The 25,600-nt window shown below is 34.8% G+C and overlaps 1 protein-coding gene across 1 annotated transcript; it reads left to right on the top strand.

Annotated features, from left to right (window-relative positions):
• Positions 1 to 674: 674 nt before the first annotated feature.
• Positions 675 to 22,912, top strand: LOC118183178 (achaete-scute complex protein T3-like). The gene is made up of 2 exons (XM_035352624.2): positions 675 to 2,158; positions 22,441 to 22,912. The coding sequence occupies exons 1-2, from the start codon at positions 1,457 to 1,459 to the stop codon at positions 22,507 to 22,509; spliced, it is 771 nt and encodes a 256-aa protein (XP_035208515.1). The 5' UTR covers positions 675 to 1,456; the 3' UTR covers positions 22,510 to 22,912.
• Positions 22,913 to 25,600: the final 2,688 nt, after the last annotated feature.

Below are 25,600 nucleotides of genomic sequence, written 5' to 3'. Positions count from 1 at the left end.
CACTACCCTATAAATGAACGAAGCTACTAAACAGAGTTTAAGTTGTTGACCTAGAAAATATATACTCATGATACCGAGCATCGTATATATCTGAATAACTTTCTATTCGATGGAATTCATGTTTCATTAAAACTCATACAGAATCAACTCTCTCTTTATTCCGTTAAATGTAATTTTTCAGTGAGAAACCATATTAAATAATAAGAAGCAAGAATTATAGCAAGAAATATATCAAAGGAATGTGAACAAAGGAAAACTCCCTCCTCGACTGGCGAATCCTTCTCCTCTACACCCTCTTGTAAATTTATTTCATTCTCAGTGTTCAGAATAACAAAGAAAAAATAATTGCTTTTTTGTGAGAAAGAGTTTTCTCCGCGGAAAACTTGCTCATCGAGTTCAAAATTAAATTTTGATGCTGCTAAGAATCAGCTACCAATTATGGCAGACCTCCCATAGTGAGCTATTTGTTCCCTAACAGCCTACCTAGGTAACGAGCGAATTAAATGCCGCATCCGAAAACACACGCCAGGCTCGTGGCGGCGCCGACATTAATGACTTTCTCTACTTGTTCCCCATCGGAGCTGTGATTGGAAGAAATTGAGACCTAGAGTACGAAGGGCGGTGCTAAAGCAGATGGGGCGAATTCTGACACGTGCCCCGAAATAGATATAAGCGAGCGATTGAGGACTCCTCACCTGAGATGCACTCGGAGCCGCATTGGAGACGTCGGAACTTCGATCGGAGTCACATCAGCTTTGCAGTCACGTGGTTGTTTTGTCACTATACGCTGCGAATTTTGGTAAAAGGACATTTTTTTTACGTGAGATCAGAATCTTCAGCAGGTGAATATCGGGTGCCTGTGCTGCATCTTTTGGTACAGAAACTTGAAGGATAAGAATAAATGTTTGTTCGGGTAAACTTTTATCTTGCAGTTATGCATGATGTTAAATTCTTTTAAATAAGCAACTCTGTTTCTGACAGCCTTTCAAAGATTACGTTTATCCTATGCAAAAGTTAACTTAGAAATATTTATATTTCTTTAGAAAGTGTGAGGTAGTTTCCGTGTTCGTCAGATTTAACGCTTATTCTTAAGGAAAACTCTCATTGTCTATTTTAGTATATTCAGTGCTAAACCTTAAGTGACCTTTTTCACAATCTAATTAAATAAAATTAAGTTTACCAATTTTACCAATAGAAACATTCCAGTGCATGATCTGTGTGATACTTTATATGAAAAACATACTTAGTTTTTACGCTTATAAACTTGCTGTAAATATTTTCATATAAAGGGATATAATTTCTCAATTTTGCGAAAAACCTGTGGAATAATTTCATTGAACTTAATTTGTTAAACAAGTTATTGGTTAAGATAGACTCTTAAACTGGTTATAGAGAAGTGTTGAAATGGTACATTTTGAAAACTTTTTGGATGCAGTGATATAGTTCTTAAGCGAAGATGGTATCACAAGCTGTTTCTATGTCTTTATCTAATGAACTCACAAGTTACACATTTCCTCATCCGTCCATGATGTCATTGCCGTGGGTTTCTCATAATTCAGCTCATACTCAGAGTCCTTTTAAATTATATGCACCTCAAATCAGTCCATATGTAGCACCGAAGATAATGAATGGTATAAGTCATCCATCTTCTGATATGGGCAATAATAGTAGTCTCCAGATTAAGAAAAAAAATGCTCGTAAAGTTAACAAATCTAGTTACAAACATGTACCTCACAAGGATAAGCCTCCACACTTGGTTGCCAGACGGAATGCTAGAGAACGCCGAAGAGTGCAAGCTGTAAACAGTGCTTTCGCTAAACTTAGGAAATGTGTACCTATTGAAAACCGTAATAAACGATTGTCGAAAGTAAAGACTTTGCATCGTGCTATTGAATATATCAACGGTTTGCAGGCAATGTTAAGGCAGGCCGAAGATCCAGATGCCGCACCGTCAAATACAATTTATTTCACTCCTCGTCATCGAAGTGAGAGCATGACATCGCCGGACGATGATGATGACTTCGAGGAAGATGATGACAGAGATGTCAGGGACGAGAGAGACGATTCCGAATTTCAAGAATTCGAAGAATACTTAGAATCGGACGTTGATGTGGTCAACAAGGAGAATGAGGGTCAGAGCTGGACAGCGTTAAGCACGGTAAGAAAATTAATTTGTTTTCTTCATCTGTATCTAATAATTTAGAAAAGAAACTATTTTTAAAATAATTATGATCACTGATAATCTTAATTTTCCAAATGTTTGCTCTGTTAATTTTATATTTTGTAATAATTTATATTTACGCGCAAAACATTTTAAACTTAATCATGTAAAATTTCATTCATGAAATCTGAAAACTAAATGGGTAAAATCCTAGTATACGGTGCAGCCTTGGCGTGACTTTGAAAATTATCGCCAACACTAAAAATGATCCAAAGAACGTCTATATATATACTATACACACATAGTATATGTATATACACACATAGTATAATACATACTATATACATAGTATATACTATGTTTAACTGTATATTTTCTTTGAATGAGCGGTTAACTACTCATCGTATATGTCCCGCTTTTACTGCTCATCATAAAGTCGCCAAAAGTAGCCAAATCCTGTGTGCACCGGATACTAGGATTAAACCACTAAACGTTTTAATGCATAAAATATGTTTTTCAAACGTACTTTAGTCAAGCTCTAGTTTACTGGGCTGATGTCAATAATTCAGGCACACCTTGGGCAGACGTACTGTCAGCAGCACGATTCTGCTCGAATGCCTTGCAGTGTAAACATTTTACTTTTAGTGGAATACGTGATTTCCTCTCCAATTAAATCTAAAGCAAAAATTATAATATGCGATTGAATTTCAGTCACTGTGACTTACTCGCAGATATGATGCTTGTTCTTTAACTGGGTGAAATATTTTCGTCATTATACTTTCTAAAAAACCTAATGAAAGTGAGAAAGTGTAAAATTTCACTGAAATTTTCTGTTTTTCATAATTCAGTTAAAAATATAGTTAACACTCATTTATACCATTCAGAGCACATATATTAATCCTATTTAGAAGAAATCAAATTAAAATTTAAATTACAATATATATAATGAATTCGTAACAAATTCTATGCTGTGATATAAGTTTTCAGATGGAATAACCCAGTTAAAATTTATGCTGAGAAGTACATTTGAACAAATGTGTAAGAAATATTAATAATATGTGAATAGTTCCTGATATTAAATTTCTCTGTCTATGTTTATTGCCTTATCTTAATTAAGGTTAAATCTAGTGTGCACTATTTAGCATAAACACACCCATTGGTCTAATATTGTGAAGCTGTAATTGTCAAATTCTTTTCCAGTTTAAGAATATAAAATTTCCTGTCTTTCTTCTAGGACTACATTGAAGAAATGTGTGTTAATTCAATGTGTCTTAAAATGCATTATAACAGTATATAATTAATTTACATATAATTATACAAATTTGGATTTCTGATGCTGCTATTTAGTAGTAGTTTATAGTAATTTAAGCTGCTTTAACGATTAAATAGGGCTATCAAAGACTTAATCTTTTTGCCTGATATTTGTAAAAGTCTTCTCTAAATAAAAATACATGTGAAATATGTAACTGCGCACAGTTTATTAAAATAATTTAATGCTGAAAATCCTTGTATATGAACTATAAATACTAGCAAATAAATATCAACCTCTTAAACGTTCAGACAACGTACATAGTGATAAATTTATAGGAATTCGGTAATTTACTAAATGAAAAACAGGTCATGTATGTCATAATTAAATCCTTAACGTTCTACATATTATATACTATAGTTTATATCTTACATATTTTATACTTAAAAAGATTAAATTAGTTTTAAATTGTATATAGTTCTAAAGAGATTCAGTCCGTACAGTCTCCAGTATCTTTAATTAATATAAATGGTTAAACCAGATGCTAACATCGGAATTTATTTTGTTTGTCAGTGTTGTCTAGATTATTAGCTACAGAAAAATTCTGAATATTATATTTACCTAAAAATATTTTATTTTTAAAAGCTTAAGCAAAGGATTATGAATCATCCGTCTGTATCTACTTTCATAGATCTGTGAATAGGCTTTCTTATGATTTAGTGAAAGGCTAGAAATTTTTCTTATTCAAGAAACTGAATTTAAAATTTCCATAATTTAACCATGCGTTATTTTCTGCTTTTAATCATGCATTTCATATTTGGTTACGTAGATCTTTTGCACTTAAAATCGACTGCGTAAAAGCCTTCTTCTTCCCTGAAAGCAGAGTTGAGAAAATTAAAAATATTCTATTTTAAGATTATAGTGATAAATCTCAGAAATTAGAAAAAGCATCACAAACTTAAATCATGAGGATTATGTGGTATAACTATAAGATAGGCCACAATGAATAAATATTACTGGCGCTGTGCCATTTCCTCTCTTACGCACGCAATGCCATTACGTACAAAGACAGCTACGACGGAAGAAATGTATATGAATAAAAAGGTGACAATTCAAAAGTGATTTTATAATGTCAAAGTTTCTTGGCGAAGTGTTAGACTATTTTTTTTAATTCGAATATTTTAAGCACAGTTACATATATATACGCTGAAAAGATTATTATAAAGAAATATTCAGTAAGTAAATTAATTTCATCAAGTTTGAAAATGGCCCAGCTATCCTTAATATGCAATGTTTCAGTCCGAAAATACCGATATGTTAAATGAAGATCCTTCACAATCTTACGTCTTCTTATTTCACAGAAGTTTTGGATTTGCGAATGTATAAACAGCTAGCAATGAATAGAAGTAAGTTCTGAAAATCGTCATCTAAGATTAGCTGTTTGAATATTGATGTTTTTGTTACATTAATGGTAATCTTTTTGATTAATAATTAGGTATGAAAAGTTTCTTTTCCAACACCTTGAAAATATTTCACAGAGTTTTGAGTCTTTAAATGTTTCCGTTAAAAATACATATTAACCAAAGATACACAAAATAATTAGTATTTTGAATTACAAAATGGCGCAAAAAGTGTTTAGTTTGCTTTCCGAAACTGACAGAATCTTTCATTATCATTTTCTAAACATATCATTTGCCGTTCTTTTTGCCATTTTCCCCTCGCTATTGCATAAACTTTTTCATTATGTCTCAACCCATTCGACCGAATGACAGGTGGTTTTTGTTATTTATTTTATACGCAGTTAGACGTTTTTAACAGCTCAGCGATATTTTCTTAGTTCCAGCAACTCAGCAGTTTATGTAATTGTTTGCTTTATTCACACTCCCTTTTTCTCGCATGTCATTTATTATGTTATTAAAATAACTGTTAAGGTACTTGATGTTATTATGGCTGAAAGTCTTATCTGTAGAAATTAATTACGTAGATGCCAGTGTAAAAATAAGAGAGACAAACTAAAAGAAGCGTTCTTGAAAATATCTTTGCCTACATCTCTTAGGGTGAAAGATCTCGTAACAGACCTTTGTTCCCTCTCTCTCCTCTTCTCTCTTTTCTCTCTTCTTTACAACGTACAAGATTGAGTAATTTCTGCGAGAAAGGTAAAATTCTTCGAAGTGAAATCTTTCCGATTATGAAATCCGAAAAAGAAAAAAAGAAGTCAACAAATTTAGAATTATTGCTTTTATTACTTCCTTTTTTTTAGGTTATTTATAAACCTATTAATAAAGAGTTTTAAAAATGCAAGTGATGCAGTTTGATAAATAGTGGTGATTAACGCTGTATTAACATCAAGTAAAAGTGCTGAGACGCGTTTCGATAGAAAAATGGGTGATCCGTTTTTCAGCAGCGAGAATTTCTAAAAGCAGTAATAAGCAGGCAAGTCAAATTTACCATTCAGTTTGAAAGCTTTCTCCTTCATCGAAGTTTATCTGACTGCCGGTGAAGTCATGCCATGATGTTAAGAGAAATAAATGACCATCGCAATGTTTGCAAAAAATTTCTCTCTATATATATATCAAAAACTGTATCACTTGAATCAAACTTGGAGTGACTGCGTGAAGCACTTTTAACTTCTCATACCTTAAAGTAACTCTACAATGAATCTAGGCGAGATAAATTCTGAATTGTATTTCTCGATACATTTTCAATAATAACCGTTCTAATAATATTTAAATGTTTCGGCGGAGATTTAAATGTTCAGTTAAAGAAGGCGGGAGAAATACCTTGTAAAAGAACCGTAAAGTTCGTGGCAAAATATTTAATCGTTCATGATAAAAAAAAAATATTTCACTTCTGTTTAAGAAGTTAGCATAGAAAAAATATTCAACAAATTTTTATTGACGTTGTAGTCAATAACGTAATTTATTTTTCCGCGCAGAGTACTTCGTATAGATTTTATGCATGAATTAAATACACGTTTAGTTGCTTCACGAAGTAACTTTCATATCAGCATTTATTTATTATTCTTGCTCATGCATATCATTTTTTACTTAAGCAATTCAGAGTCTTTTCGAACCCTGTGATTACTTCCGTATTGGTGTTCCTAATATTGCAGCAGCAGGAACACTTCTGAGAGCAATTGTTTTCTTCAAAGCTATCATATTTAAATTCCTTTTTTTATTTCTAAAATTTGTTAGTTTTGTAAAAAAAATCCTTAATTTCACGCATGCCTTCGTGGTGTAAGCACATCCGATGAGCAGTCGGAGGACCCGGAATTTGAATATCGTAGAAGGCAGATTTTTTTCTATTTCCTGCTGCGTTTAGTGTAATTACATTACAAGTGCCGACCGAACTGAAATGAGACGAACGATAATTTGTCGCCACCTGGATTTGGTCACAGCGTGCCTTCCTCCCCAACCACCCTTTAAGTGGAGGAGAATGTAAAGAATTTTCTTCTTCCTTACCGCATGCCTTATAAGTTATTTCTCCCGCCTTCTTAGCATGCCTTTGTGGTGTAATGGTCAGCACGCTCGGCGCGTAATCGAGAGGTCCGTGGCTCGAATCCCGGCGAGGGCATTGCTCGTTTTTCATATCTCCTGCTTCGAAATAGCTAATGTCTCTACAGTCTCTCGAGGCGAAATTGGAAGCTTATCCGCTTAGCAACAGGGATTTCTCATTTTAAAGTAAACGTACCAGTGCCAGTGAAATTAGGATTGCCACAACTTTTTTCCCATAACTTAACGAAAAATTCCAAGTGGAATCTAAGTAACACTTCTTATTATTAATTTCTTGTTCCAAGTAAATTTTGCGAATTCCATTATTATTTGGAGTGAATGATATTTATGTTTATAAAAGATCTAGGATTACTTATTGTTGTAAGTTAAAATTTATTTCTTTTGGAAACTTTCATAAAATTAACATGAACACATTTTTTCGAGAATTTTTTCGCGAAAGTTTTTCTATTTAAAATTTATGAATAGGTGAAAATAAAAAAGCAAAAATATATTGTGTCCAGCAAAATGATTGCCTGTACCATTAAATTCATTACTGTTAAGTACGAAATGAACAGCTAAAAGGAATAAGTAAATTTATTCGATAATTTTGCTTACAATATTGGAATTCAAATGCTGCTACTATCAGCAACCTGTGTTGAAACTCGAAGAAGACGTGGTTTTAATGAAAGCTCTGTTTCTTGACTTTGATGAGAAAATTTCAGATTTTTATGTAAAAATAATACGTACTTTTTCCATTTAAATGATGCCAAGTATAAGTTAACTAAAACCTAGGATTTCCACAAAATTGTACCGTATAACGTTTGATGCATCTTCTTTAAATTGTTAGGCATTTTCATGAGATTACACGCACATAGGCATCTTGGTATCGTGATGAATACATATAGGATGATTTCTAGTTGTAACTGGGGTCTTTAAATTTATATTACATTAACTATTACAAATACAGCTAAAAGGTGATTCCATACAGAATCTAAGTTTTGTATGCATCTTACAGTGCTCGATATGTGTATCTCTGGGAATGGTGAATCTCTGGAAACGTGGCAGACATCAATTCAGAATTAAAACTTCTTCCACACATGTCACGATTGATACCAGCGACAGCATTCGTGAGCCCTACTCGCAGTTGTGCAAAATCAAGTGGCAAAGGGTAATGAAAAAGCAGACTATATTTGATAAAAAAAAAGAAAAGAAAGAAATCACTTGAGGTTATGTCAAGTGAGCGTGAAGGCCACGGAAAAAGGTAAACTTCCCTTGAGAAGCATGTCAAATCCAGCTATCGGGAAGTTCAACATTGAGCTAAGACAGGACATCCTCATGTAGCGAACTCCACATTGTTCAAAAATGAACTTCACGCGTCTGTCTGTAATTGTGGCATTAGTCGTGTTGCAGGATGTCTAAGTGCACTACATCCAAGGCCTGATTATTGCCTAGGCCCCCAAAGCTCAGTTGTTGGGCCCCGGATTTTAGGAGACTTCCAAATCATTCTATCACCTTGTTTTTTCTCTCGTGAAAACGCGTAACTGTAGCAGCCCATGAAAGGATGCTGTGCCGAAGCATCTTACTGCCTTATTTGGATACTGACTACGTTCGCAGTAGTTTGGAAAAAAAATACCCCAGAGCGACTAAATTTGCAATGAGATAAGGCCAATTTCAAGTGCAAAATTGGAGCGATTCATTATACTCATATATGCAATTTTTTTATGTATATATTATAGCAATATGCTTAAACTTTGGATTAAAACATTAAAAACTTCGGGTACCTCTATATATATATCTTGCATCTTTATTTTTCTCACTTGAATATGAACCGCATATTATGCATAAGAAATTCTGTACTAATTTCTCGGTTTAACATGCTTATGTAAATATTTCTTGTGAATTGAATTTAGTTTGGTTAATAAAAATGTGAATATAAATTTAAATTTACAGATAAACAGACTGCTTTTTTAATTGCAAAGGTTCTTCCATTTTTATATATATATAAGAGAGAAAAATAAATCGACTTATACAGTCCTTGTGTCGAAATACCTCGATTTAAGTTACACGTATTATAAAAAGGGTCCTGAGAAAATATAGGAAGAAAAAAGGATTAAAAAATAGGTTTCTTATCATTTGAGGGTATGAAATACAGAGAACGAAGTATTTAAAGAAAGTGGGGATGTCTTTCATGGGGAAAATAAGTAGGTTTTTAATAATCATTATTGATGACTGAGGTTTGAATCCAGGGAGTCTTCATTTGGCTGTCAGGCTGCTGTCACCGACTGAATTACCAAAGCCATTTGCCGATAATGGAAATTTTCTGTTGAAGGACGGAATTTTGTTTAGTTTATTTGAATGTGGCAAAGCACATGAGGGCTATCTGTCTAGAAGGGGGGATGCTTTCATGGAGGACTTTTAAGGTGAAACTGGCTGGTTTTGCCGTTACACATGTAGAAAAGGAGTAAAACCAAACATGGGCCATTCGCCTGGAATCGAGCCTGGGTCGAACTCGCGGTTCAACGGTCTTAACCACTCGGTCACTGGTAGGGCCGACAGAGTTTTGGAACTGCTTTCTTGATGACATGACATGACGGATAGCATTTCTTTCTGTAACCTGATGGAATGAGACCTCTTTGCTTCTTATTTCTATTTGTGCTGGGAATGGACCAGCCAAGAGAGTTACGGCAGGAAGGATTCTAAGCCCACCTTCCTTTTAGTCGAGCGTCATATTTAGAGAGCTGGACTTCGGATGGGAATTGAAGTCAGAATATTCTTCTTTTCCCTTATCAGGTTACTTTCACCGACTGAAACACTGAAGCTGATAAAGAGCTTCGAATAACTTAACAAATTATAAAATTGCGATTTATTCGCCTATGCTCTTTAACTTTGTACTCTGACTAAATAATTTCCTATGAGTATTGAACCTGAGAAGGCTGTGATCCATATCTTAGCTGAGATAGAAAATCTAAGAAAACTGTTACCAGACGGATCATGTTACATCGAGAATTGCGGAAATGCAAAGGTAGCCTCGCTACAGAATTAATATCAAACAAATGAAGCTTGACTGCTGAGGATTCGAAACATATGGGTTATTCGAATCGGCTGTCCCTTGCGCTAGATCTGGCAGGAGAGATCTTAATTAGGAACCATATTCGTGTTTTTTTGTCTAAGTCAATACTAAGCCAGTACAATAAACGACTCCAGCGGGTTAACAAGTATGGGAGAGAAAATGAAGGAATGAGATCAGCATATGATAATGCTTCTGCTTCGTAACCAAATGATACGAAGCAACAGCAGTTAACTATATGTATTTAGATATAAAAATATGCTGTAATTTATGGTACCGTCAATCAATAAGGTATGTGCAAGAATCAAAAACGCAACATGAAATCGTTTGTTTCTCGCAATTAAGCTTATTCTTGAAGTGGTTATCTTGGCTCAGAAAGTGGATTTGTTGAAGCTGTTCTGCATCTGACCTCATCATCCGAATAGCATTTCTATCTGATTTTAAATCAGATTATAGAAATATCGCTTTCACTTTTCGAAAATATCTCTCTCCGAGATTTTACATTTAGAATTTCGAAAGTATGCGTGGGGGTTTTAAGAACATGTTGTGCTACATACAAGGACATTTGTTTAAAACTTTTCATTTCAAGTTCAGGTAGAATAATCCCTCCCCCCAAAAAAAGAATGGTTTTGTGCGTAATCGTAACCGAGATAACGAATTATGGGCTTTTCTTTGCATGCTGAAACAATAAGAAATAATATAATTGTACATTTTGCTACCACTGAAGGCTCTTTATTAGTATATAAAAATATGCGTAGTTGATATTCCTTCATATACAGGTATTTCAAAAAGTTTTAACAATTCAGTTTACATTTAAAACATCCAGAGAAGCTTCATATAAGGAAATCTCTAAACAACGACTAAACCTATTGCAGACAAAATATATCGCATTGGCAAGAACTGCATTTAAAATTTAACATATATTCACATTTTATTCTATTCATTACTAATTTATTGCATTTACATAATACTCCCAGAATACTTTCAAAACGATAGTTAAGAGATACATTTATCTTAAATAATTCACGAAACATAATAATTCTCTTGTCAGTACTTTAACGGAACACGGAACCGGTCACGGTTAAATGAAAATTCATTTTAATGTACAAAGCTTTTCATCACTCTTTTTCAAGCGTCCATATGATACTTTAAAGGCATCGGTGCACTTAGTGACATCAGGTTGTGAAGGCAGACCTCATCCGTTCATGGCCTAGTCTAAGTTCAGAGCGAAATCGCCTCAGTTTAAATCTTTAATCAGAAATTATAAGAAGCTAATTATGACTTCGGTATCGCAGAGGGTAGTGAGTCCTTGGAAGCGAGATCGTGGGTTCAAAGGACTTAATACTAGCACTGTCTAAAATAGATGGAAGTTCTAAGCCAATTCGCGCAGAATATCTGCATACGGAATTTTTGTACAGACAATATTTAGGCAGAACATACTTACTTAGACATTTACAGAAATTTCATTCAAGGTAAATAAAGAAAGAAATTTCATTCGAGAAAATAAAAAAACATTAGGTATAATATGGAAGCAGGAAAGATGAAAAATGAGCTACCGCCTTCGCCGGGAATCGAACCGTGGACCTCTGGAATCTGTGCAGACCACAAAGAAGGCGGGAGAAGTACCTTATATACTCCCCCTTTCAAAGAGCGACTGGGGTTTTTAGGAGACCCAATCGCCAAATCCTGGGTGAGAAGAATCATCATCCAACACCATTTTAGTTCGGGCGCCATTGTAGAGACATTAGGTATTTTTGAAAAGCAGGAAAGATGAAAAATTAGCAACGCCTTCGCCGGGAATCGAATTGCACCGCGGACCTCGGGAATACGTGCCCAGCGTGCAGCCTACCACATCACGAAAGGCATGCCGAGAAGGTGGGAGAAATACCTTATATACTCCCCCCTTTTAAAGGTTGACTGGTGTTTTAGAAGACCCAATCGCCAAATCCTGGGGGTGGAGAATCATCATCCAACACTCTTTTAGTTCGGGCGCCACTGTAGAGACATTAGGTATAATTTGGAAGCAGGAAAGATGAAAAATTTGCAACGCCCTTGCCGGGAATCTAACCGCGGATCTCTGGAATAACCGCCCAACGTGCAGACCACCAGTTTTTTCCGGTAGGAAAAAAATTGCCACTATTAACAGAAAAAAAAAAAAAAAAACTTTCTCCTAAAAAAAACTATGATTAAATTCGTCCGAGACATGAATTAAAATTTTGGGTGACCACATAAAATGTTGCTGAAAAGTCAGTTGTGTAAGCTAGGTTCTCTAATACAAATTTCTAAGAGAAACTTTTTAAGTCAGAAAATCGTCTATGTGACCATATAAAATATTGCTAAAATGCCAGCCGGGGGAGTTACATTCTCTAATGAAAATTTCTATAGATACTTTTTAAGTTGTTTATGTGACCATAAATAATATTGCTAAAAAACCAGCCATGCAAGTTAGATCAATTCTAAAAGATAGTTTTTAAGTCTGAAAATCATTTATATGGAATCATGGATTTTAAATTTCCCTGCTAGAAATGTAATAACTCAAAATTTTATATCTAACGAAGTTTTAAAAGACCGCTTAAAATTGATGTTTTCATTTTTCTTTTCATCAGATAAAGGGGTAATTTTGATAATATTTTTCAAAGATAATTTCGCATGCAGAAACCTTTTTTTGGAGGGGAGATATCTTGAAAAGATAAGAAACAACTTTCTTTTTAAAAGAGCTGTATAAAAATTGAAATGCAGTATATTTTTACTAAAAGAGGTATCACGTGACCAATAATATTGTTAAGAAAAAGTAAGCTCACCTCCTTTTATTGAATTTTTAAATTATGGCTGTTCAATGGATATTTTGTCGTGTAGCGTTTTCAAATCAGCCTGTACATTCTTTAAATTGTGTGAAAGCTTCTTCACACTATTTTTTATAAGTAATCAGATTTAGAAGTTATATCATAGATCTATTCTTTATATTTCATATATTTAAAATGTTTGCGTAGAAAATTTCTGTAGATTTGCAGAAGTTTTAGACGCATGTGGTGGATGACTTTTAAGGGGAACGGCCTAGCAGTTACACTACATAACAGGAAAAACCATGAAAATGACCATATAGCCATCTCGTGGACCGGTATTCGAACCATAAATGTTCAATCGTAGTTGCTCTTTTAAGAACAGATATTGAAAAAAGGGATAGGTGGAGTATTTCACCAATGCATTGGTGAAAACGCGAAACTGTACTACGTGCATTTTTCGCCTTGTGTTTTGAAACTTTATTTTTGGCTGGATATCGAATTTAGTCTAGCGTTATTTGTATGTCATTTTTGTTAAAATACAGGGTGATCCAAAGGTCTTTTAACATTTGAAAATCCAATAATTCACTGAATAATGTAGGTATAGAAGTAAAAACTGACACACATGCTTGAAATGTCATGGGGTTTTATTGAAAGCAAAAAAAAAAAAAAAAACGTGCTCAAAACGACCAACAAATGGCGCTTCATATCATAACAAAAGCAATAATTAGCAAAACAATTTATTTTTAACAAAGACCATGCTCTTTATGATAAATGTCCAACATGTCGGCCGTCATTCATCAACATTACCTTTAGGGACAATGTTGTGAACAGCACTGTACAGGATATGTGTAGGTATGGTGAGAAATTTCAGTCGCATGTTATCTTTTAGCATCTCTAATAAGGTTGGACAATCGTGGTAGACTTGCGATTGCAGGCAATCCCACAACCAATGATCACATGAATTGAGATCTGGGGACTTGAGAGGCCCAGCAGAACGGAAATGGCGGCTCAGTACGCGATCCTCACCAAACGATGTGTTCAAGAGATCTTTCACACGTGTAGCAGTATGCGGTAGAGCGCCATCCTGCATAAAAGTCATACCTTCCAACAGGTGTTTATCAGCCAGACTAGTTGATGGTGTGTTTCTGTAACATATCAGCGCATCTTACACCTGTCACACTGACAGTGCGAATAGGAGAATCACGCATTTCCTCGAAGAAAAACGGTCCGTTCACGACTGATGTGATAAATTCACATCCCACCATGACGAACACCAGGAGGCGAGGATAGAAAAGGGTCAAGGTAATGAAGGAACGGATTCCCTCGCTCACCACAGATAATTTCGTATACGATTCTAATGCGGCGTCACTGACATTTTGTTGCCCAGCGCCATATATTGGCCTTCCCCCCCTCCAATAAACCCCCATATCATTTTAAGCAGTATCAATTTTTACCTCTCTACCTACATTATTCCATGAATTATTGAATTTTCAAATGTTAACGGACTTTTGGTTCACCTTGTATATTAAATATACAATATGTATAAAACTGGCAAAGTTCAAACTTTTTCATTTTACTATTCGTGTGCGTATTACAATACTGATTTTATTCTAAAGTGGTCTGACTCTTTAAAACCATTTATCTCAACAAGGACTCTTTTCATGTTTTATATAGTTTAAAAAGGTTTACCAAAAATTCTTTATAATAAAAATGTATATGTAATAAAACTTTTCAATGACGATATAATAATTTTTTCGATGATGAATGAATACAAATGAATAAAGATGGCGAAGCAGTCATGGCATATTTTTGCACTTTATTTCTTGTTAAAAGCAATGTTTTGACACGTATAGTTGCAAGATAAGCGCTCTACTCTGGTAAATTTTTCCATTTTTATGACGTATTTTCGCTTAAGGGAGAGGGAAAAGAAAAGAAAAAAAAGTAGCCACAATAATTTACCAATAGAAGAGAAGAGGAGTACGCATGTTGCAGAAGATACTTCGGAGGTTTGAAACCACGACTGATTCCGTTTTGCTTCAATTTCAATTTAATTAGTTATTTGAATTTGTTTTATATACATATATATCAAATTATGTGCAATACCTGTTCCTTCTGTTTTAAATAAAATGTATTTATGATTTTTGATTTCCAATAAAAATTCTGCAAAAAGTTTCTTCCAAGACTGTCTCTCAAAGAAATAATTTTCTTACGCTTTTAAAGTTATTAAAAGTTTTAAAAACATTAATTTTTAAAACTTTTAATAAATTTAAAATATTCCTGATGATAAATTCTTTCCGGCGCACTAAAGTAGGATAAATACGAATCCTGAGCCATCCGTTTCAGCAGTTATATGAAAGTTTGAACTTGTTTAATAATAGAATAGCCAATATGTCAAAATGGCGAAATTTTCCTTTTGATAGAACAGGTATGTGTTAATCATCGTAGTTACATTTTTAAAATTTTCAATTTAAAATCTTTCAAAATAAAATGTCAGTTTATGCAAACACTTTTCATATGAAAAATGATTTTATATATATATTCCAGTGAAAATTAGATATGGATGAGCAGTGTCAAAATTAAAAATGCTATTTTGAGTTTAAAATCATTATTTTGATTTTGTTTACCTTTAATCTTTTTTCTTTAATAATTAAACTTTTTAAAATTTTTTGTTCAACATATACTGCATTTACTCGAAAATAGGCCCTTCGTTCTTTGCTATATTTTTAGTCTAAAATTTCGAAGAGTCATCTAATCAGTTATTTTAATTGAATAATGCATAATGAGTATAATAGTTTATAATAATAAAATTGCATAATGAGTTGACGGTGTCTATTATACTATATACAATAACTGCATTGTTTAAATGCTAAATAAAGTACACACATAATCACCGTATACATAAATTGCATAACTACCGTTAATTATAGTAGTCACATGTAACTAAGCAATTTAAATTTAGGCCTATATTCACTATACTAGAATTCTTGAAAACAAATAGGTAAAAATGTATCATTAATTTTTCCTAAGTTCTATATATGATGAAATATTGCATTTAATTAGGTAGTTGCCTATCATTCTAATCAGAAACAAATAAATTCTGATGAGGATCATGGTCTGATGAAATATTAACCTGCATTTTTATTTCTTAAAATATATCATAAAATGTAATTATATTCGAGCTGAAGCCTCATTTTGAAGCAAATACTGTAATAATTTAATAGTAATTAAAAAAGATTATGCATTGAATTTCAAACCAAAAAAAATTTGAGCTAATATAATTAAGACACAATAACACGCCGAATAAATACTAATTCAGAAGTCAAACAACAAAAATTAGCGTTATATTTACAAAATTTTCACAGGACTAGTTTCGATGGTTTTACCGAACCACCATCCTCAGCTGCAAACCCGCAAATGAATTACTAATATAATATGTGTGCAATAAAAATGATCTGAAAGTACTGCGTTTCATGCATACATACCAAGGGCCAAAGGTTATACAGGGTGTTACATAGATCATGGGAGAAACTTGGAGGGGTGGTGGAGCGTACTAAAATATGCATTTTTGTATAGGAGTGTAGGGTCTAAAGTGACGGGTTAAGGCAGGAACGCAAAAAAACGACACGAGAGGAAAATGTGTTTATGTACAAAATCAACGCAAAGTGCTCCTTTGCAGCAATACAGGTGACAGCAGGGCCGGATATCCGGACGGCTTTCAAAGACTAATCGGGTATAGTCCGGGACCCTCTCCATCTAGAGCATAACATGTTTACAACATAAAATACCTAGCGTTGCATTACCTACACGACAGGTGGACACTGCATGGCGAAATAACATAGCTCAGCATAGACAAGACATGGCACAGCATTTCAACGTGACATAGTATAGAATATAGTCATTGCATAGAGACATAACATATTTACAACATTAAATACACAATGTAATGTAACTTACACTACAGGTGGACATAGTATAGCGACATCACATAGTTAAGCATAGATAAGACATAACACATTGAGGTTACATATTTACAACATACAATTCGCAGTGTGGCATGACCTATGCGACAGGTGGACATTGCATGGTGACATATCATAGCTTAGCGTATACATAACATGACACAGTATTGCAACATGATATGGCATAGCATAGCATAAGTATTACATATTTGCAGCATTAAATACACAACGTAACTTAACTACATGAAAGGTGGATATAGAGTAGCGACATACCATAGCATCCGACAGACATAATATACATAGTATTGCGACATTACATATGGGCGTCACAGATTTACAACATAAAGTACACAGCGTCATATAGCCTACACGGCATCGCAACTCTGATATCGAGCGTGATGGATGAGTTTACGCACAGGGAAAAAGCTGACATGCATCTCATGTATGGTGCTGCTAATGGGAACGGCAGAGCAGCACTACGGTTGTACCAGGAACGGTTTCCAAACAGGCGTATGCCGAAGCACACAATGTTCGAGACGTTGCATCGGTCTCTGTGTAAAAACGGGTCATTTGAAGCCACCTCTGACACTAGAAGCGGAAGAAGTGCACGATAACCTCGCATTGAAAAAATCCATCTTGAACATTGTGCATGAATCCCTTCAGACAAGTACAAGAGCTGCACATCGTCTGCTGCTGAGTCACTCCACCGTTTGGAGAGTATTGCATGAAAATGATTTGCACCAATACCATTTGCAGAGATTCCAAGCCTTGCAAGAGACAGATTACCCTCTTCAAGTTCATTTCTGTTATTGGTTCTTGCAGCAGTGTGCGGCGCAGGCGGATTTCCCATCAGATGTGCTATTCACGAACGAGGCAACTTTCTCACAGGACGGCATCTTCAATAACCAAAACATGCACGTGTGGACAACTCATAATCCACACGGCACACGTCCACATGCATTTCAAACCCGCTTCTCCGTGAATGTGTGGGCGGGTATTGTTAACGTCTACCTCATAGGCCAATACCTCTTACCTGCACGTACAAATGGCTTATGTTATCAGATTTTTCTGCAAGAGGTGCTACCGGAATTGCTGCAGGATATTCCGGCTGTCGTTCGTGATCGCATGTGGTTCCAGCATATATTCCAGCAGTTCATGATGGTGCACCAGCCTATAACCACGTGCGAGTCCGTAATTACTTGGATGGCACATTTCCGGGCTGATGAATTGGCCGTGGTGGACTCGTTCGATGGCCACCCCGTTCGCCAGATTTATCCAGCTTGGATTTTTTTATGGGGGGGGGGCCATCTGAAGAGCATCATTTATGAGACTCCTGTTGACTCACTGGAGGACCTCGTTGCACGACTATCCATTGCGGCTACAAGCGTGCCCGAAATGCCTGCCGTTTTTCAAATGGTTCGTCAATCCCTTCTGCGACGTTACCAAGCATGTATTACTGCTGGTGGTCGCAATTTTGAACATTTATTGTTAATACTTTATTGCTACAAAGAAGCACTTTGCGTTGATTTTGTACATAAACACATTTTCCTCTCGTGTCGTCTTCCCCCCCCCCGTCCTGCCTTAACCCGTCACTTTAGACCCTACAGTCCTATAAAAAAATGCATGTTTTAGTATGCTCCACCACCCCTACAAGTTTGTCCCATGATCTATGAAACACCCTGTATATTACTTAGTGCCTATGGAAAAGTCCATCCACCTCCACATCATAATATTAAAATAATGAGGAGAAACAGGAACGATACATGAACAGAATTTTAGAAAAAATTTAAAGGAAGTCAACATAACTTGAGAAAGGTTAAGGAGAAGAAAGAATTTTTAAATTAAATATTTTTATGATTTTTGGTAAGCTTAAAGGTTAATCTTCGGATTATGGTAACTTGGCAATTTTTTGGCGAAAATTTGGCGACCAACCCTGCTACAGCATCCTGCTAGTTTTTTTTTTTTTTTTTTTGACGCCATTTTGTTTTCACGAAGTAATTTTTTTTTTTTTTTTTTTTTTTCCCTTAACATTTTTTTTCAACAATCTGCTAGCCGAATTACGCTTTTGCTAGAACTTTTATGGAACAAAAGTGCTTAATCATGACGAGAGATTCATGAGATTAGGTGCGAAATTGGGAGAAAGTGCAGAATCGCCCACTGCTTGCCGCGTTTTTAAGAATTGCACATACACGGTATCCATGCACACGTCGACCTATTTTCACTTAGAAAAACATCCCAGACTTACACAAAAATGGCATTGCGCACACTCTTGACTTTATCCATGTACACTGCTAAAGTCCTAGCTAGTAACCTTTATCGCCTTACCAAAATGTCGCCAAACTACCTGTTACCATATTTCAAAGATTAGCCAGCTTAAATTTTATTATTTTTAATTTTTAAGACGTTTAGCGTTAAATATAAAAGCGAAAATTAAAGCGATTAAGATTAATAGGCTCCCTGGTCACATATATATGTAAAACGAAATTCAAAATCTTATTTATTAAATCTTCATAATCCTATTTTTAGTTAGAAGATTCTCTAATTATCGCATCAATTTCAACTTACATCATGCCTAGTCCTATTTCTGTTCCAATTAACGGCCTCTAAGAATAACCAAATGTGGCAACATGTACCTGTACAACAGTTTGGCTTTCCCAAGCGAGATAAATTGGATGATATCATGTTAATAAAAGAAAGGCGCAGAGCTGTAATGTAATCCTACATAGGATAACATTATTAATAATTAATACTATTATTAAGATGGAAACTCCTTCAGGAAGGGGGTGGAACTCAAATCTCTTTTTCATACTTCATACTTAGTTTTTTCTTCTTTCTAGCTCCAGACATAAAAAGAAAGATCTTGGCATTTCAACATAGACGCAGACTCCCATTAATAAAATTTCATTTTTGTAAAGCACTAAAATTTAAAGAAATATCCCCCAGTGTGTTTTTGGCCTACTTTAAGTAACAAATAAAAGTGCTTCTGCTACGAAACCGACTGCTTGAATTTATTTCATAAAAACTTCGGAATTATTATGATTATCTTCCAGGCTTTCGGCGTTACTGAGCATTGTTAGGAAAAGTATTGTGATTAAAAAATATGGTAAATGGGTTTATTAAAACCGTAATGTTAATAAAATTACGAATTAATTACAAAGAGGAATAGTGATAAAACAAAACTTGGGATATTCTCTTATAGTTACTTTTCGGAAATACAGTTAATTTTAGGAAGACTAATTAACTGTAATTCTCTACAGTTAATTTTGTGAATGTAAATGGTATTTTAATAGACAAAATTTATTAATAAAGATGGAAAAACAAGCAGAGGATCAAAAAGTCACAGAAAAAGTAAAAATTTAACAATTTTAAAAGTATCATGATGTAATTTTTGCAGAAACGCACAGAAAGATGTGAGATCTTATTTTTAAGAATGAAGGATTTTATTGCAAGATTAATTATGTTTTTCACCGAAAGGAGGTACATCAATTATGTACGGTGAAGAGCACAATTCTTAATCCGCAAATATTCAGTGCTGAACGAAGTAAGCTGAACAGAGGGCACACCTTGTGCTTACAAATCAGTCAGCATTTATGGCGAGAACTCATAGTAAAATTTAATTTCAAAATCTAAGTTTCAATTAGCCAAAAACTACGCAGAGTAATTTAAACTCTAAAGTTGACTCTTAAGCTTACTTACACCGGTTTGAAAGCACTATCGGCAAGAATAAAGCAACACTGATGACAGGAGCAAACTAATAACGTGGCCCTCAGCAGGCAGAGCACGCTCAGTCTAAACAATCTCAAATCCTCACTTAAACACAGGCCAGCTAATTTGCATTCTTCCAGGAAAAGTAAAGAGAGATGTGACAGTACAGGTTTCGAACATAAAATAACTGGTTAATTAACATAAATAAACCGTACAACATGATGGCGAATGATTTCATTCTGTATGGCCAATAACGTCGGTCGACCTCTGTACGTCTGTAAGAAAAATTGTAATCATTCTTGCAACAAAACTTTCGTTATTAAAAAAAAGCCTTTCTCTGTATTTCTTTGAAAATCGCACCTTGCTATTGCCTATATTTCTCGAAATAATTAAATTTTTATTTTTTCTGTAGCTTTTGGATCACCATGTATATTAATAACATGACTTATGCATAGTAACTTCAAAAGTATTGAATGCCAAAATAGGAAATTAAAATGTCAGCTACAGAAACCGCAGTAGCTGTACAGAAACTGTAGTAAACTAGTTCTGTAGCAAAGACCGAATATGATGAGTCGTCTACCGAGTGTTACATCAGAACAGTTCAATCGAACTCATAATCACAAATTTCACCATCTTAAAAAAGGATAAAATTAATAATTTGGAACTAAATAACTCTGCTTTTGATTTAAAAAACTTCATGCTAAAATTAGAATTGGAAATGTAATTCTTTATGAATAGGTTTCGTGCTTTTGTTAGAACTTTAGTTTGAAGGTATTGTAGGTAATACAAAAAAAAAAAAAAAAAAAACTGAACATTGTAGTCCTCGTAAATGAAAGTATTAAAATTATCATCACCGATTTTTATTTATGCTCTCAAAAATTTGGTCACTTTCAAAACTGGTCTTCCTGAAAGTTTTACTGTATTCCCGCTAAAAGTTTAGTAATAACTTATTTTATTCTTTATTTCTTGTAACCCTTAAGTTCCAATCGCATTATATTTCCTGTACGAGGGACTTGATGTCGAAAGGGACAATTCTCAGAACCCGCACATTTCCAGAAAAACCTACGTAACTAGGTTACTATTTTCACCTACTACAAAGACTTGAACGTAAAACAGTAATAGATTATCGCTCAGATTGTGATCACGTGATCCTTCAAAAGCAGAACTTTCGCCTGATTGGTTGATCTCTACCTGCGACAGAGCTCTAGCCGAAACATTTTCGGCGAGGTTTCAAAAGATCCCGCGTAGCCGGTACATCGTTTCCGTATCTAGGCGGGACTTCCCTTCCAGCGGAGCTCTTTTTTCTAGGAATCCTCCCGTTTAAACCAGTGCTACCAGAATCTTGTTGTAAGTACCGTCTAGCAGGGACCGTCCCTAGATGTGATAAGGACCTTACTTAGACTGGATTTTATTATTTGATTATGGTAGTAGGGCTGTCTGCCTAGAGAAGGGTGATTCTTTCGTGTGGAACTTTTTAAGCCTTACTCAAGAAATTCATTCGTAGACCAGTATACATAAATGTGTAAAAAATACTGTACTTTTGAGATATTTTTCATATGTTATTTACCAATAGAAAAAGGATTTAACTAAAACATCCAATTCTTGTTATCAGACGCCTACGATAAGCCGAATATTGATAAGTTCGACCTGGGTTCAAATCCTGGCCAATGAGTTGGGCTGAATGGGAGTTTTACGATTTTCCTCATGTGTAATGTGAATTCGAACCAATTTCGCGAAAAAAGTTCTTTTAGGCAGACAGCGCTCGAGTGCTCCAGTCTGGCGCATAAAACGATTGAAATCAGATGCTTAAAACTCTTCATATTTATAGGCTCTTCTAACTGTATCAATTATGCGTAATAATACGTATTATAATACTCGTAAGTTCTTTTTAAATAGACAGTTTTCTTTGTCACCGTAATTTTTTAACGGAGTATATTCTTTTTTTTATTGAATAAATATTACTTTTCCAGCTTCTATATTTCACTACTTTTTAAATTAATAACTATTTTTTTCTTTAACTTCTAGGGCTGTGAATCAAATTATTGGACTTATATGACATACAATGAAGATTACTCTGGAAGTCTTACGAGTTAACGTTGTGTGTTGATTAGATACAATGCCTCTAGAATCTGAAGTGAAAGTGAAGGAACATGCTGCAACACTTAAGTGGCCATATTTTTAAGGACTAAAACGCCTTTATCCCGAGTGCCTACTTTCAGGAAGAATATTTTCTTGATGCTTTTCTTGTGTATATTTTCAGTGTGCGTAAATTTGTGCTTACTACTGTGTCTGAGTTTAAAATATTTCCTCTGCACTCAAATTTAAACAATGTTAGTTTGGAAACTGTATTAAATATACCGGCAGTATTTTTACTTGTTATTTAATTTTTATTCATTATAAAATTTAAGCATCAATTATTCAGTTTGATGTGTTGAATGATGCTGATATAAAAAAGAAATGTTGGAACAGGGTAATAAAGTTGTGTTTCTATTTGCCAGTCTCTGAAGTATCTGTAGCTCAGTTTTGTGTGTCATGGCTTGTCATGGGCGTCGTGTGTATCACGATATGTGTCGTGTGCATCACGATGTGTGCCATGGCGCGTCCATTTTTATTAACATGTCTTGGCGCATTCATTTTCATTAACACAAAAGAACTGAAACACATTAATAAATTATTATTATTATTATTATTATTATTATTATTATTATTTTGTGAAGTATCTTAAATTCTAGCCACAGTTGACTTTATATCAGCGGGTTTTAAAAGAAATATACACACTTAAAAAAATTGAACTAATGGCATGAAATTCGGCATATATGTATCGTTGAAGAGATATGTAAATGTTTAGAGTTTTGTAATGGAAAAAAGAAATTTTTTTATTCAGATATAGTAGCTACAAGAAAGTTGTATTTTCGTAATTCGTAAGTCCTTTCCTGCTAGCTAAGTAAGTCGATTTTCGGTAAAGTATAGAGTCAGTCAAATTGCGTCTACGGAAGATTTTGCTGAATTTTGTGGCTGATCAGCTAAATCAATATCATTCTAAAAAGGCTACATTTACTTTGTAAGGTGTGATAAACATGTGCCACCCGACAGCAATATAAATTAGAATGCTGGCTAAGCCTCCTCCACAGATGTATGTAACAGTCATCAGCACTGCAAGAAATGTTATTGATCTCTAAAGGCAAGGTGTCTTTATCTGGGCAAAGTCTAAAGAGGTTATCACTTCTAGCGACAGTCCCTGCTAGACTGGACTTTTCTGAGAAACAAGATTCTGGTAGCACTGGTTTAAACGGGAGGATCTCTAGAAAAGAGCCTCGCTGAAACGAAGTTCCGCCTAGCTACGGAAACGATGTAGCGCCTACGCGGGATTTTTTTCAAACCTCACCGAAAATGTCTCGGCTGGAGCTCTGTCCCGGATAGAGATCAACTAATCAGACGAAAGTTCTGCTTCTGGATGATAACATGATCCCAATCTGAGCGATAATCGATTAATGTTTGGCGTTCAAGTCTTTGTAGTAATTGAAAATAGTAATCTAGCTACGTGGGTTTCCTGGAAATGTGCGGGTACTGAGAATTGTCCCTTTTGATGTCCAGTCTCTCGTAGCCGAAACATAATGGGATTGGGACCTAAGACGACCGATATCGGAACCAATTTAGGCGGCTATTAGGAGGTCAGTTGTAGCTTCTTTAATGGGTGTCGAGACTGGGTTTCCTTATCTACCAGGCGACTCCGAACTGCACTTTTTCATATTAGAGGATTCACAAGGAATTGCAAATGCCTTTGAAGACATGATAGCGAACCATTGGTGTGGTCATGCTTGATTTTTCTGATTAAACGAACCTGTCTGGAATTTGGCGTGTGTACGACGTCTTGAGCTTCTGTGCCGGTTGAATGTGCTTTCTTTGATCTACTGCAGTCAAGCCCAATCAACTACCATTTCACTCCAACTAAGATGCAACAAATATGGTTGATGGGTCAGTCTTTCTTTCTATGCTTCAGCCTCTTTCTATACCAAACAACTACTTCTAGCGCTGTCACTTTCATCTCAAAAACATCTTTGCTCACAACTTGCAATACCAAAGCATAAAATACAGTTAAAATTTCCTGTGAACAAGAATTCCGATCCCTTTAATTATTTGCCCGATACTCCTTTCGCATGCGTACTGAATGCGTCCTATAATAACTCTACTGGTATTAAAATTCTTATCATTTACATACCTGCTCAAACGACATCCGCGTGGCGAGTTTCTTGGCAGTAGCTCACCTTTTTTTAAGGTGCATACATATTTTCCTACACTTTGTATTTATTCACTTTTGCTGAAAAGTAAGGTTTAATGTTTTATTAATTTGGTAATACACATTAAAAATTAATAACAGCAAAATTACATCTATCTTACGCTGAATATTATAAAAAATTTTTTCAGATATCATATAGTAACTCCGTTACAGCACAAAAAACTGCATCTTAATCAATATATTGCAGACCTGACAAAATATGAAATGAATTATCACTGATAAATAGTTAATTACCTTTAAAACAACCATTTCTGCTGATTCTGAAATCCTCCCATTTTGGCAATCCGTTGTTAATCCCCTATGTAGTACCCCTTACTACTAAATTTTTTAAGTCGCAATGAATTACTGCACGGAAGCAAGACGTAATTTATCTCATTTGAATTATAATGAAATTCAGAGGAACAAAGTTTTCTTCTTCATAGCTAATTTGTTATTCGTAACAAAGTGCTAAGTCGCTGATCATAGAGACGAATCTCAGTCTGCTAATCGGTGCCTTGTAAGCTCGATGAGAACATCTGCATTTCATGATAATAGGTGGTAGTTTCAAAAAATCAATGTCCTTGTCAAAAGCATTACAAGCTGAAAACTGATTAGAGGGCCTAAAGCAAGTTTCTTTGCTACTTTTCAGAGCAGGAACAGCGGTGACGTTTATTGATTTGATTCTAATGACGAGGGCAAGACAGAAAACTTACATTCATATTCAAGGACAACATATGATTTCAAAATGGCATTTATAAGGATATTCTTTTCTTTCTGTTGTGTCATATGCCATTTCTCTTTTTAAACTTACTTGCTTCTGTTATAATAGGTGTGTTGTTTAAACTGTCCAACAAAGACTGAAATATCGCTATGAATATACTGTTCAGTTATAGCCAAAAGCATCATAGG

The sequence above is a fragment of the Stegodyphus dumicola genome, chromosome X2 (assembly GCF_044657685.1).
Source record: "Stegodyphus dumicola isolate Sdum_Otavi_A_Nest chromosome X2, ASM4465768v1".
Lineage (NCBI taxonomy): Eukaryota > Metazoa > Arthropoda > Arachnida > Araneae > Eresidae > Stegodyphus > Stegodyphus dumicola.
Note: the sequence above shows the minus strand (reverse complement) of the source record. Positions and strands in the feature narration are given on the sequence as shown.